We start from the raw sequence: 13,991 nt of genomic DNA, 5'->3' as shown, positions 1-13,991 counted from the left end.
ATCTTCAGGGCTCCATGACCCAGGATGACCCTCCTTCTGATGTATTGTCAGAAAGTTAATAAATAGTAGCCTAATACTATGTCACTACATCGTTCAACCCACTTCATCTCATCACCTAGGCATTTATCATCACACATCATCACAGGAAGAAAGGTGAGTACATTATAATAAGATATTGTGATAGAGAAAGAGACCACATCCACATCACTTTTATTACAGTATATTGTTATAATTGTTCTATTTTATTATTAGTTATCATTGTTAATCTTTTACTCTGCCTAATTTATAAATTAAACTTTATCATAGGTATGTGCGTATAAAAAAAACAGTATGGATAGATAGAGTTTGGTACTGTCTGAAGTTTCAGGCATCCACTGGGGATCTTGGAATGTATCCCCAGTGTATAAGGGAGGATTACAACACTGTATTGCAATTACTGTTTTATCTGTGAAGCTCATAATTTTAAGCTGTTTCCTTCCCTGCAGAACACAAAAATTTGGGCATCTGTATATTTTGACTAGTTTATTTATATTGGTATCTTTTTTGTTTTAATGCTACTGATAAAATACATTTGAAATGAAAAAGAAAACCTACAAGATCTGCATTATTTAATCCTACTGTAAACAATCTCTTGAATATCCGCAGGGTAAATTTAGCCCCTTTCAGAAACCCTGTGTGTGTGTGTGTGTGTGTGTATGTGTGTGTGTGTAGCCATAATTACAGTGGGAGAGAAGAAAGGGTATTCAGTAAATCTGGACCTTGAAGAAAATAAGTCATGTTTTTAGTGTCTTTATTTTCACTGAAATAAATAAAACATTTTCAACTTCAATGCTAAACAAACAACTTTTTAATTAAATGAATATACATTAACTAAAAATATAAAGAATCTCTTAATATAAGACATTTAAAACAGAATTCATAGATTGTTTCCCCTGTATATATCTTATGGGATGCCATAAAATGGTAACTTTCCATTAACAGCCACCAGCTTCCTTTAGTCTGTACTCCTTGGCGATTACAAGGATGCTGGGATGATGAGTCTGTTAACATACATGGTACCAACAGTTGAGATCTTTTATTTTGTACATCCCCAAACCCACAAATGATTCATCAGCATTTCTAAAGCACAAAATAAGGTTCATTTGAACTGTTCTAGATGAAGGGCATTTTTTTCTAGACCAATTATTAAAACAGATGAGAGTCTTAAAACCCATACTTTTGGGAAGGAGAGGGGTCCAGGGAATTTAGTCTTCTGAGGTCACAGCTGCAGCTGCAAGCTCTGCCACCAAGGGCAGCATCGTTCTTTTTCTTCCAATCCTAGCCTCATATTTTCTTCAAATCTCCTATTTTCTTCACTCTTGATATAAGCTCCTCGTGGGAAATAAATTTGGTCTGTCTTGTTCAACGCTATAACCTCAGTGCCTGGTTGGGTGCTCAGTACTTACTTGTTGAGTGTGTTGAATGTGTGTGAGTATGTAAATGTGCATTCTGTGTATGCATGTGGTGTGTGGGTGGTGTGCGTCTGTGTGAGCTTGTGTGGTTGCATGTAGCATGTAAGTATGTCTGTGTGAATGTGTGTGTGTGATGTGTGCCTGGTGTGATTATGCAGGAAGGTATGCTGTACTTGATAGCGTGTGTCTGTATGCATGGCGAGAGTGTCTGTCATGTGTGAGTATGTATATGTGCATGTGTGAGTGGGTGTAGTGTGTGGGTGTATCTGTGTGTGGGGGCGTGCACGCATGTACGTGCATATTGGGAAGATGGGATTTGGACACTGAAACAGGAAGAATGTCATGTGACTCTAACAGGATCAGAGGACAAAAGTAATGATCAGAGGACAAAATATAATAAGAAAACTGTAATCAAGATACATTATATAGCGAAAATAAATGCTCATCTTGAAACACAGATATAGAGCCCCTCGGTCAGTGCATCTGCCCCAGGATTTGACTGCAGTTTGTGTGAAGAGAGTTTGGAAGTGCTCACAGGACATGGCTGTTGATTTAAGCCAAGTATAAATACACGCACAGGGAACCATTACCTCCCACATGAAGTGTGTTGGAGCCAATTTAGGATTTATTATTATCTAGATTTTACATTTTTGATTCCTTTTGAATTTCCTTTTGCTAGTTGCATCTTTTATGTTATTCATTCTGTTAGAAGATAAACAGTAAGTAAACTCTATTGAAAAGTTGGAGTAGAAGATGAAAATCCATGCCTAAATTGAGCTTTGGGGATTATCGCTGGATTTCAATTATCTGGGGATAAGTTATTTCCTGTTCGGACAGATAATTTGCAGATACACAGTGTAACGATGCGTTTTCAGGGAACATTACATATTGTGATCTACTGGCAAGATGAAGGGTTTTTGTCCTCCAATTGAAAAAACTTTCTATATTTCAGTCATTATTTTATAATAAAATTTTTATATAAAAAAGCAAAAGATTCCTCTTTTTCATTATCCACCACAGTTTATTGATTTCTTGCCTTTAAAAAAAATAATAGCTGCTTTAAAATACTCTAAGTCTGATGGAGAGTAAAGGGGCCCAAAGTTTAGTTTCCTGTTTAGTTATACCATAACCTATCATCCCACTAAGATCAGTACTCTGTGGTATAGTTCAATAGAGTGAATACTGAGCTGGTTTAAGAAGCTTTTTTTTCTTAATGGTAGGTTTCTGGAAGGTGGGCTCAGGTTTCCAGTAATAATAATTACATGACTACTTGATTTGTGATGCCATGATTAGGGTCCCAAATATACAGGCTAATGCTCATATTCAATGTATGAGATTGGAAGTTCCTTCAATTTGGGGTAATAAAAATTAATCATAGGTACAATGGTTATGTGTGATCCCTGATGACCTCTAGTTATGAGATGATGTTGATTCTTTGCTAAATAAGGCATCTGGGGCTGAATCACCCTCATGTAACCAGGTGATAAATCTGAAACAATATTTTACAACATGCACATCTAATACCTTGCACAGAGTACACAAATACAAGAAAAGGAATACATGTATAATAACATGCTATTAACCTCAGTTATAGTTTGTCATACTGCTGGAGAACTTGAGTGAAAAAGCCGAAGACCTCCATACAATTTCAACTTTAAGAACTGTATTGCTTCTACTCATTTTTGATTCCTTTTGTTTTCATTTTTTAATTGAAGTATAGTTGACGTATAATAGTACATAAGTTACAGGTGTACAGCATAGTGATTCACAATTTTTAAAGGTTCTATTCCATTCACAGTTACTACAAAATACTGGCTATATTCCTTGTGTTGTACTATATACATCCTTGTAGCTTATTTATTTCATACATAACAGTCTGTACCTCTTAACCCCCTAACCCCATCTTGCTCATTTTAAATTTCTTTCATGTATCTCTGCTGAAGCAAAAATAAATCGATCAAATAGGAAAAAAGTATACGGAGTCATATTTGTTAAGTAAGGGAATTAGCATGGTTACAAATAATTGCTTTTCTGAGAATTAGATGCTTTCAGACCACTACAAATTGCCTTGGCCACAACAGACTTCCTGTTCTCTTTACTAAACCCTCTGGTCGACGATCACTAGAGCTCAATAGCATGAGACGGATCCGAGACTGCACTGGAACTCAGCCGAGCTCCTCATCGGGTGGGAGAGTCTCATAAGGGCCTATTGTCCAGAGATGAGGCATTTGGAAATAAAAACTGTCCTTTTATATACGAAATGAGGCATGCAGGCCTGTGTTTGTAGTTTCAGGTCCATGACATTCAGACATCCTCCACGGCAGCCCTGACACTTTCTGATTCTTTCTACTCTGCAGTGGGTAGTTTTTGGGGCTTTGTCACAGCTACCATTCTGGTGGCTAAAATGACTACAGAAGACTTCATTCCAAGCACGTAGAGGCCATTTCTCAATTGGCCAAAGGCCACTGTCAAATTCTAAAAAATAAGTTGCTTTTCCTATGTTGAGCTGAGCAAAGCTCCCTCTGACGGTATTATAGATCCCAGCTGCTCAGAAAAGAGGACAAAAATGATGGTGTTTAGAGTAACCCATCAATCTGAGCTTGAGAAGCCAGCAAGCCTCACAATAAGGGCTATTAACTAACACTTTGTGGTCAATTCCAACATAAGCCTGTGTTTAAAAGTAATCTTCACCTAAATTTCTCAAATTAAAACACTGATATTGGTTTTTATCCGAGTAGAGCAGACACTTATACTACATATGTTGCTTGAAAAACATTTTTTACCCCATTCAGAAGAGTATTGTGATTTTATTTTTTTACATACATGAGAATCCACATGAATACTTTCATTGTGCTTTAAGGGAAAGGTCCTTCTTTTGCTGAGGTTAAACTGTATGGGAAGTGCACCAATAGTGAGCAGTTGCCCATAACTGGACCCTAGTCATCATCCAGCCAAGTCAAGCACGGCGATTCATCCATCATAGTATTTAAGTATATAATTAGGGAACTTTGGAGACCTGCTTCAAGACATTTTAGTCTTGGACAGGCAAACCACTGAGCAAGTCACTTCCTTTCTTTTTTCTGTGCTTCATTTTCCAGGCTCCAAAATGTGTCTCACCTCCTCCATGGCGGTAAGGATGAAACGTTTTACATATGGAAAAATGTGAGTATTAATAGAACACACTGTTCCAACAACAGGAATATACTTATTGCACCAGGGTCTCCCCTTGGCAAGGACTCAGAGGTTATGATCTAAGCTCATTCTCCTAGGAGGTACGGTGAAGAAGCCTGCTCTGTGTGAGGCCTGCAGATATGGCCCCATGAGGAGCAACAGGCCTAAGACGTGAGCCAACCCACCGCAGCCAAGCCGCCAGGGCACCTTTTCCTGTGGCTGCGGGCATTCTTTCTTCCGCACTGGGCTCACGCCTGCACATACCTTGCCCATTCTCCTCCTCTCAGAAGACCCTTTTCTTTCCTTATTCTTTCCTAATCTCATCTCAGGTTTGACAAAGATGCCACCTTCTTTAGAAAGTCTCCTCTAATTCATCCAACATACATCTTCTCTTCTCAGAACTATATGATTTACTGTCTGTATTACCCATGAAGTCTGCAGCTTAACTGTAGAATATTGTGGACCCCAAAGCTCTGCAAGTGATTAATTCAGCCAGTCATTTTACGTGTGTGTACTTTTGTATGTAAGCAAGCCACATTAAATCTGCTTTGGTGATAAAATATAACTATACATGAAATGTTTTGCCACGTTTTTTATTGTGTCTCTGGTATACTTTGTTATCCCTTTTAAAGAATGAAGTACTTGAATGCAGACATGTGTCTTTATGATTTTTTTTGGTATCCTGTCTCTGACCACCTGCATGATCCCTACCTTAATGCTTAGAACAATCCTTTTTTAAAAAAATAACACTGCTATTGAAATATAATTGACATGCCATAAAATTCACCCTTTTAAAACGAGTTCAGTGGTTTTAAGTCTATGCACAGGATTATGCAATCACCATCACTATTTAATTTTAGAACATCTTCATCACCCCCAAAAGAAACCCCATATCCACTAGAAGTTACTTTCCTTTCTCCCTTCTCCCCAGCCCTAGGCAACCTTAATCAGCTTTCTGTCTCTATGGATTTGCCTACTGTGAACATTTTATGTAAACGGAATCATACCGTGGGTACACTTTTGGGACTGGCCTCTTTCACTTAGCATAATGTTTTCAAGGTTCACCCATGTTGTCAGTACTTCATTCTTTTTATGGCTGAATAATATTCCACTGCATGGATATACCATATTTTGTTTATCCACTCTTCAGTTAATGGACATTTGGGTTGTTTCCACTTTGGATTATGAATAATGAGGCTATGAATATTCACATAGAAGTCTTAATGTGGACATATCTTCCTAGCACAATCAAGTCCAGAGCAGTCTCCACATATCCTTACTGAATTAAAGTAAGCTCTCTAGAATCCCTTCTCTGCAATATTGTAATGGTACCACTCACTGTGGGATTCAGGGAGTTAATATTTTCCCCAAGTCATGCACCTTATTTTTCTAAGAAGCAGTAGGCTCAGAGCACGCTGTTTAGACAGAAACTCCAATAGCAAAAGTCAAGGTGCTTATGTTTGATTTCTGTCATCACAGTTACTCTACATCCTTGAATATGAGCCTTTCCAAATCTCAGCTTCATTAGCTTGTAAACGAGAGCAATATTATAACTAAGAATAACCTAGTTTGAGAAAGACTCTTACTTAGCTTTTAAATTGCAATCACAGTGTTCTTGCATGAACACTGAGAGCCATTTAAAGTCTGCTTTTCAGGCTAAGAAGCCAAGGATTAAAAAGAGGTTGACATTCTTATAAAATGTTAGGCTGTGTCTCAGTAAGAGATGCAAGAAGAAAAAAATAAATGATCACGGCCTTTCTGCTTTTCCATTTAAAAGATATTAAAGTCTTTCTGCTTCCTCTCACAAAATGACCCATGTGGTTGAGCCTGGAAGTCCCCACATACCAGTTGCTTTTTATAGCTAAAAACATGCTATGAAAGAATAAATGTTAAGAAAGCACAGTTCACGAAGTCTTGTTAATAAGCCATGAAAATTTCAGGATGCATTGGAGAGCCCTGAGACTCTACTTCTGAACTACTGATATGAAGAAAGGATTTGAGAAGATTATGTTAACTCCCTCGACAGGCTATTTCAGATATTCAATGTAGACCTTTGACTTTGAAGATGCCACTGACCAGTGTTGAAAGTCTAACCTTTCAAGCGGAAGTACTGTTTCCTGTTCATGTCGGTGTCCTTGCTGTCTACAGCAAGTAGCTCACAGAAGGTGGGCCAGGAAAATGAGTGGAAATAGAGCAGTTTGTCAGGGGTGGGCGGTATGGAAATACAGGTGATCAGGTGGCCTTTCCACAGCGTCAGTATTGCTTTTGGACCTCTGAACTTTCTTCTTTAAGATTTTTACATCTTCCAGAAATGATGCCACTTTAGGCTTTCTGTATCTTTCTCTCACCAAGAAACTTATTTCTGCCTTTCTCAATTTTTGTTCTGCTATTTTGTATCAGTTTCTCCTTCGACTGAAACACTCCCCGATATGATTCACTGTGTCCTTGAAACTTTTTTTTAAAATAGATATTTATTGGAGTATAATTGCTTCACAATACTGTGTTAGTTTCTGTTGCACAGCAAAGCGAATCAGTCATATGCATACACATCCCCATATCCCCTCCCTCGTGAGCCTCCCTCCCACCCTCCCTATCCCACCCCTCTAGGTCATTGCAAAGCACCGAGCTGATCTCCCTGTGCAAACTGTTCTTTAGCTCTTGTTTTCCTTTCTTACTCTCCTTTCCTACTTCGTGAAGCCACAATCTGGTGACTAAGTTCTTTATTTTTTGGTCTTAAGTTTCTATTACTACCAGCTTCAAAAAGAAAGATGAGAAAAACAAGAGTAGCAAATACAATTACTGAAGGAGTGCATGGTTTTGAAATGAATGAGTTAATAAATGCATCTAGACCGCTTATTCCAAGTAATTATTACGATGCAAGCAGTACAGAAGATCACACTGCTTTTTCCCAGAACCCACGCACCAGAGGAAGGGTTTCTACCTCGTGGGCCAAGAAAGAGGAAAATGCTTCTACTTTGTTTTCTTAATCTGGAAGAATATGATTTCAATTCAATGTTCAACAATCTTTATTGAATGCCCATGAGCCAGACGTCGTGTTGGGTACTTAAAATACAGATAAGAATTGACTTCTCCCTTGCCTAGTAACAGAAAGCAAGTGAATAAGTACATGGCGCTACAGGGAGGAAATAAGCCTTTGTTGATAGCAGCTAAGTGCCAGTCACTGTATCGGATGGAATGAGCCTCTGGGGAAAGGGATCCGGATTTAGCACTGTTTTTTAAGTTGTGTCAAAGAGGAAAGTATCATATTAATGATCTCAAGAAAAACCAATGACTTCATTCTCTTTATTCTCAAATTTCATTTCAGAATAGGATTTTTGGTTCCTAAAGGTACTCAAAGTTATATTCTAAAATAATAACATACATGTGTCTGAAAGACAACTCGTGAAATAGATATTCATTTTCCACCTGCTTGGTGCCAAGTGCCATTCTAGTTGCTGGGGGGTCTTACCATGATCAAGGCAGGTACATCCTTGTCCTGCTTGAGGTTACTCACTGATGGTGAGAGAGTGAAAAAGCAAACCAAGATCTTCCTTGGTAGTGGTAAGTATTATAAAGAGAAGCAAACAGGGGGATGTGATAGAGTAACACAGGGTGGAGGTGGGGTAATGCAGGTTGGAAATCAGAGATGGTTCTTTGAAGAGGTAGCATTTGAACTGAATCATGAATGGAAGACACGAACCAGCTGTGCGAGGGGTGTAAAGGCCCCACAGAGGGGGCGGGCTGGGCAAATGCAGGGAACACAAAGAATGCTAGGTATCTGTGTAGTGACCAAGGGAAACAGGCCTAGGAGAAAACGGCTCAGAGATTATCAGGAGCCAGGTGAGAAGCTGGATTTGACTCTAAAGGCAATGGAAAACCACTGGAAAGTTTTAACTAGAGGCGTAGCATTATCTGACTTGTATTTCCAAAAGCTTCCATTGAATAAATCAATCAAGGAAAAGAAGGATGCAGGAAGACCAGTTAAAGACCACTTCTGGGGATCCAGGCAAAAAAGGATGATGATGGCTTGGGCCAGCAGTGTGAATGGAATCCTGTCTTAAAAAATAATCTCCTTTAAGGGGTATAGAGGCCCAGGTGAAGACTTTGTTTCTTGCTCTTTTTTTTTTTTTTTTTTTTTTTTTGCAGTATGCAGGCCTCTCACTGTTGTGGTCTCTCCCGTTGTGGAGCACAGGCTCCGGATGCCCAGGCTCAGCGGCCATGGCTCACGGACCCAGCCGCTCCGTGGCATGTGGGATCTTCCCGGACCGGGGCACGAACCTGTGTCCCCTGCATCGGCAGGCGGACTCCCAACCACTGTGCCACCAGGGAAGCCCTCTCGTTATTTCTTAACCATAAGCATTCGTAATCAATTTTAGTTTTCATCCATATTAGGGCACACACGCCTTAAACACAGGGCTTTTGTTTTTCTTGTCAGTCTCTCTTGTCTAGAAAGTGCTGCTCTATATTCAGCGCCTTGTGGGTGCTGAATAAATATTGATTAAACAAACCAAATAATGAATCATGTCTCCTGCAAGCGTGGGTGCTTGGTAACACGGAAACACAGAAGTGAGCTAGATTCTTCCATCTGTGGGGCACAACTGGGAAGAACATTGGAGGGAGGGTGGGGAGTTTGGGGCCGCTCCCCTCCTTCCATCCTGACATGCTTTGGGATTGGAGTGGCCACTCAATTACTACCTCCCATTGGGTGCCTGGGGGCTGTGCATACATATCCCAGAGCATCCTTACCCATTGCTTAAGGATGGGCCTGGGAAACGATACCCTAGCCAGGTGAACAGAAGCCTTGCTGTTGGCGAGCAACACCCCTGAAATGTGATGCAGGCTGTGGATGGAGCAGACTGTGTCAGAGAGCATTTAAAGAAGGGCTTTACTCCACATGGAGGGAGAGGAAACCCCCCCAAAATGAGCATGGTTGTACTGTATAGTGGGGATCCCCAAACTTCTTCTGTAAAGGGTCAGATAGTAAATCTTTTAGGGCCCTCTCTCTCTGCTGCAATTACTGCACCTCTGTTGTAACTCTGCAGCTGTATCATGAAAGCAGCCATGGACAACAGGTGAATGAATGGGTGTCACTGGGTTCAAATAAAACTTTATTTGTGGATACCAAAATCTGAATTTCATATAATTTTCATGGGTTATAAAATATTCTTTTTTTCCCTTCAACTATTTAATCAATTCTATGAAGAAAATAAAACAAGGTAGTGTTTAAAAAACATAAAAACCATTCTTAGTTCACGGGACGTACGAAATTAGGTAACAGGCCACCCATGAGCCATTGTTTGTCAACCCTTACTCTGTAGAGTAGGAAAGCAGGAAACCAATCCATCTGAATGTTGTTCAAAAACTGGCAACTTTACGTAGTAATAATATTTAATACTATCCTTTTGTTTGTCAAAATATCATTTCGTGGAAATGAAAATTTAGCTGTTTGTCTAATACAATATTTTCTGATGATACGGTGGCATCAAATGTCTCTTGAGCACCTGCCAATTGGGAGCTATGCTCCCAGCTGGTTCCCAGCTTCTTCTACACCCTGTTATGTGTTCTCCATGCAGAGGCCAGATGAGCTTTTAATAATATGCACCAGGTCACTTGTTCCCCTTCTTGAAACACTCCAGTGACTCGCCACTTGCCCTTCAAATAAGATGCAAATGTCTTATCTTGTCCTTGCCTGACCTCAACTCTGACCACTCTGGCTGTCCACCCATACCGCTCTTCAATCTCAGACCTCTCCTGGGCTTTCGGAGCAGCTTCCTGCAGCCCCAAACCCTCCTTCCTTCCCTAGGCTTTAGCAGGGTTGGTCTTCTTTGGGAATTCAGAGCTCAGCTGAAACGTCGGCTTGTCAGAAGTGCCCTTGAGCATCCAGTCCAGCTCAGTTCTTCCCCTCCTTACTTCTATTACTTGGCCCGGTTCATTCTTCATAGAACTGGTCTTTATCTGAATTATCTTGCTAATTAATTAATTAATTAATTAATTTTTTTTGCCTGATTCCTCCCACCAGAAGGTAAGCTTCATTAAAACAAGGAAATTTCTGTCTCATCACTGCTGTCTTCCCATTCTGAGATATTTTAATACCTAACATTCGGTATTATACCTTATATATTTGTTGAATGAATAAAGGAAGGACATCGTGTGAGGGGTGATAGAATGTTACGTTCAGAATTGTGCTAGTATTTTACCCCAGTTGGGAATGAGGGTGACTGTGTATGACAGGGTGGGGGGTTGGGTTGGGGAGGAAGACCATGGCCTTGAGAAATGGGCAAGGACCAGATCATGGAGAAACCCTCGGGAAATACTACAGTGTTTGCCCTTTGTTTTGAAGGCAATGGGGGTGGCCACAGATGGGTCTTAAGCAAGGCCAAGATAAAAGGATTCAGTGTATTTATTGGCATGTTTACATTGGGAAAATAACAAAGCACGTTATTATATGCTCTGTTTAACCATTAAGGATAGCAAAGGACACAGAGTAATCAGACCAGTCTTAACTTAAATGAGTGTGGAAAGATGCCAAAAAATGAATTCAAATTCAGTACAAATGCTACATCGCATCTACATGCCTCCATTCTCTTCTTGAGCTGGGGGAACTTGGAGGAGCTTTTGATGTATTTCTGAGTAACAGAGCTAGAAGAAAAGGGGCTCCAAGTGTCAAGTTGTTTGTGTGTGTGCTGTTTGACAGAAAGAGACTGTTTCAAGGTTTACCCTCGGTCTGAAAGAAAATGAGGATGCGGAATTAAAAACTAAAACGTGGTTCAACTTTGTGCTTGCAGCTCAGGCTCCGTGGCCTGGTCCGACCACGGAAACGAGATTTCTGTCCGAGATAAGCCTCTTTTAAAGTGTGTCAAACACTCAAGCGAGAGACATTTAAAAGTCTGAAAAACAGATGGGAAGAGTTTCTTTTTTTTTTTTTTTTTTTTGCGGTACACGGGCCTGTCACTGTTGTGGCCTCTCCCGTTGCGGAGCACAGGTTCCGGACGCGCGGGCTCAGCAGCCACGGCTCACGGACCTAGCCGCTCCGCGGCATGTGGGATCTTCCCAGACCCGGCCACGAACCCGTGTCTCCTGCATCGGCAGGTGGACTCTCAACCAGTGCGCCACCAGGGCAGTGGGGAGGGGGAAGGGGAAGCTGGGACGAAGGGAGAGAGTGGCATGGACATATACACACTACCAAATGTAAAATAGCTAGCTAGTGGGAAGAAGCTGCATAACACAGGGAGATCAGCTCGGTGCTTTGTAACCACCTAGAGGGGTGGGATAGGGAGGGTGGGAGGGAGACACAAGAGGGAGAGGATATGGGGATATGTGTATACATATAGCTGATGCACTTTGTTATACAGCAGAAACTAACACAACATTGTAAAGCAATTATACTCCAATAAAGATGTTAAAAAAAAGGAAAGAAATTATATCCAACCACACACACACACACAAAAAGATGTTCATGTTTGTGATGTCTGAGACTACCTTTCTCTTACAAAAAAAGGAAAGGTTACTATCTGCTTGTGGTAATATCTGTTTATACAGATATTCACTAACAAATTAAACATGCTTCAGATGACCACGGATGGAATGCTTGGGACACATGGGTGCTCATCATCCATAACTTTACTGTGCTTGTCTCCAAAATGAATTTCTTTTTTATTCATTCCCTGCACTACCCTCTGGAGAGTTCTGTGTGCCAGTGAGCATTGTCCTAAAGGGGACACATCTCAGATCACAAATCCTTCCGTGAAGATGCGCTTGCCTACCTTTCCTTGCCCACAAGGCTAAACAAGGGACAACCATGATTAAGGGTGATTTTTAAGACCTACACCTTTTGTGCCAAGAGAGTCCCGCCTCTGCCTTTGGTTGGTTCCAGTTGCTTGGAAGCTTTCAGTTGCAAATGGCCTAAGGGAGGAAGTGTTCTGTGAGGCTAGGTAAGTGGTTAGAAACCAAGATCCTGGCAGGGACACAAGTACCACCTGGAGCCAGGCAGCCCCCCATGCCCCTTCCATCCCAAGTGGCCACAGTATCACTGAGCCTCCAATCTTCCAACTCTAGAAGGCCCTGGGCACTTTCTATTGCTGGATATGCATTCCATCTGTGATGCTGGTGATGTAGGGTGCCCACAGGAAGAGGGCTGAGCTCCCCAAATCTATAAGGAAAGACAGCGACACAGTGTGGGAGGATGTACTATCACCTGGTGGGGCCCTCCTGAACTTAGATGGCTTGAAAAGACAACACTTACTGAAAAGTCGTCACTGGGGAAGAATAGGAGATCTCGAAGGGGATCATTCTGGTAGGTCTTTTCAAGTTCTTCAATGACAGTTTCATAATCCAAAGGCTGGAGAAGCCTGGGCTTTTCTTGCTGTAGACAAAGAAAATATTGTATTAACCACTGAAATAGAGAATCTTGCTTTTTCTCAACATCTGGTTGGATTTCATTTCTTAGAATCACCAAAGCTTTGATATCGTGCAACCCTTCTAAGAGAGTCATGGAGGCTCCAGGCATTTGGGGCAAAGCCACATAACTATTATTTCCAGATCTGAAATAATATGAGAAGATCTTGAAATACCTGACATCTCACTCAGTAATTTAAGCGCCAAGCCTCCAGGGCACATGGTATTCAGCCTTGTCACATCCATAGAGTAGATGTTTATGTAAACCTGATCTTTGTTAATGTGGAGAAAGACCTTCTCCCTACTTGCTATATTATTATGATGATCATCATTTTTCGTGAATTAGATACTTCCTTTGAGGTCTACTTGGGTCTATTTTAAACCGTTGGCTCCCTGCTAGCAATCAAAGTAAGACAGACTGTCTTAGTCATCACTGAAACATGGATCCTGTGTCAGGATTAATTGCTTGTCTCTGAGCTTCTTTGCCGATATAGAGAGAAGTTGGGTAATTCTTTAGTAGAATTGAACAACACAATTAATATGGAAACAGTGTGGTGAAAATGGAGAAGAGTCTGAAAAAATGGCTCAATAATCTCACCACATTAAATTCCTAAAGCCAAGGGTAAAGGCACCTCCCTCAAAGAAGCTGCCCCAAGACATAAATGCCAGTGGGAGAAAGGTGGTTGTTTCAGTCTACGGTTGATACGTTTACACCAAACTGTATAGAACTCTCAAAGTGAGAAAGATGGAGCCCAAAATAAATAATAAAATATTACAGAAGACCAAGGACACAGTCTAAGTTCCCTTAGCCCTTGGATGAAGCATTCATGCAACCTAAATAAAAAAGGGTCATTGTTTGGATTATTTTGGGGCTCCTGGAAGCTGGAGTGGTCAACATGAAATCTGCATGCTAAAGTGATCTCATAAATGAAAAAAAAATTGTTTTATTTTTCATGTCAATGACATCAGCAGACA

At 40.7% G+C, this 13,991-nt stretch overlaps 1 protein-coding gene across 6 annotated transcripts in view; it reads right to left on the bottom strand.

Annotated features, from left to right (window-relative positions):
- The window catches only part of DOCK10 (dedicator of cytokinesis 10), a 292,002-nt gene that overhangs the window by 147,349 nt on the left and 130,662 nt on the right, over positions 1–13,991 (bottom strand). For all 6 annotated transcript variants that reach the window (XM_082631248.1, XM_082631252.1, XM_082631249.1 and 3 more), the window contains one exon: positions 12,865–12,984. In XM_082631248.1, coding sequence (XP_082487374.1) covers positions 12,865–12,984 — 120 coding nt within the window. The remainder of the gene's footprint in view (positions 1–12,864; positions 12,985–13,991) is intronic.

Source organism: Mesoplodon mirus (assembly GCF_964341445.2).
Source record: "Mesoplodon mirus genome assembly, chromosome: 8".
In the NCBI taxonomy this organism is placed as follows: domain Eukaryota; kingdom Metazoa; phylum Chordata; class Mammalia; order Artiodactyla; family Ziphiidae; genus Mesoplodon; species Mesoplodon mirus.
This window is presented reverse-complemented; position numbering and strand designations above follow the sequence as displayed.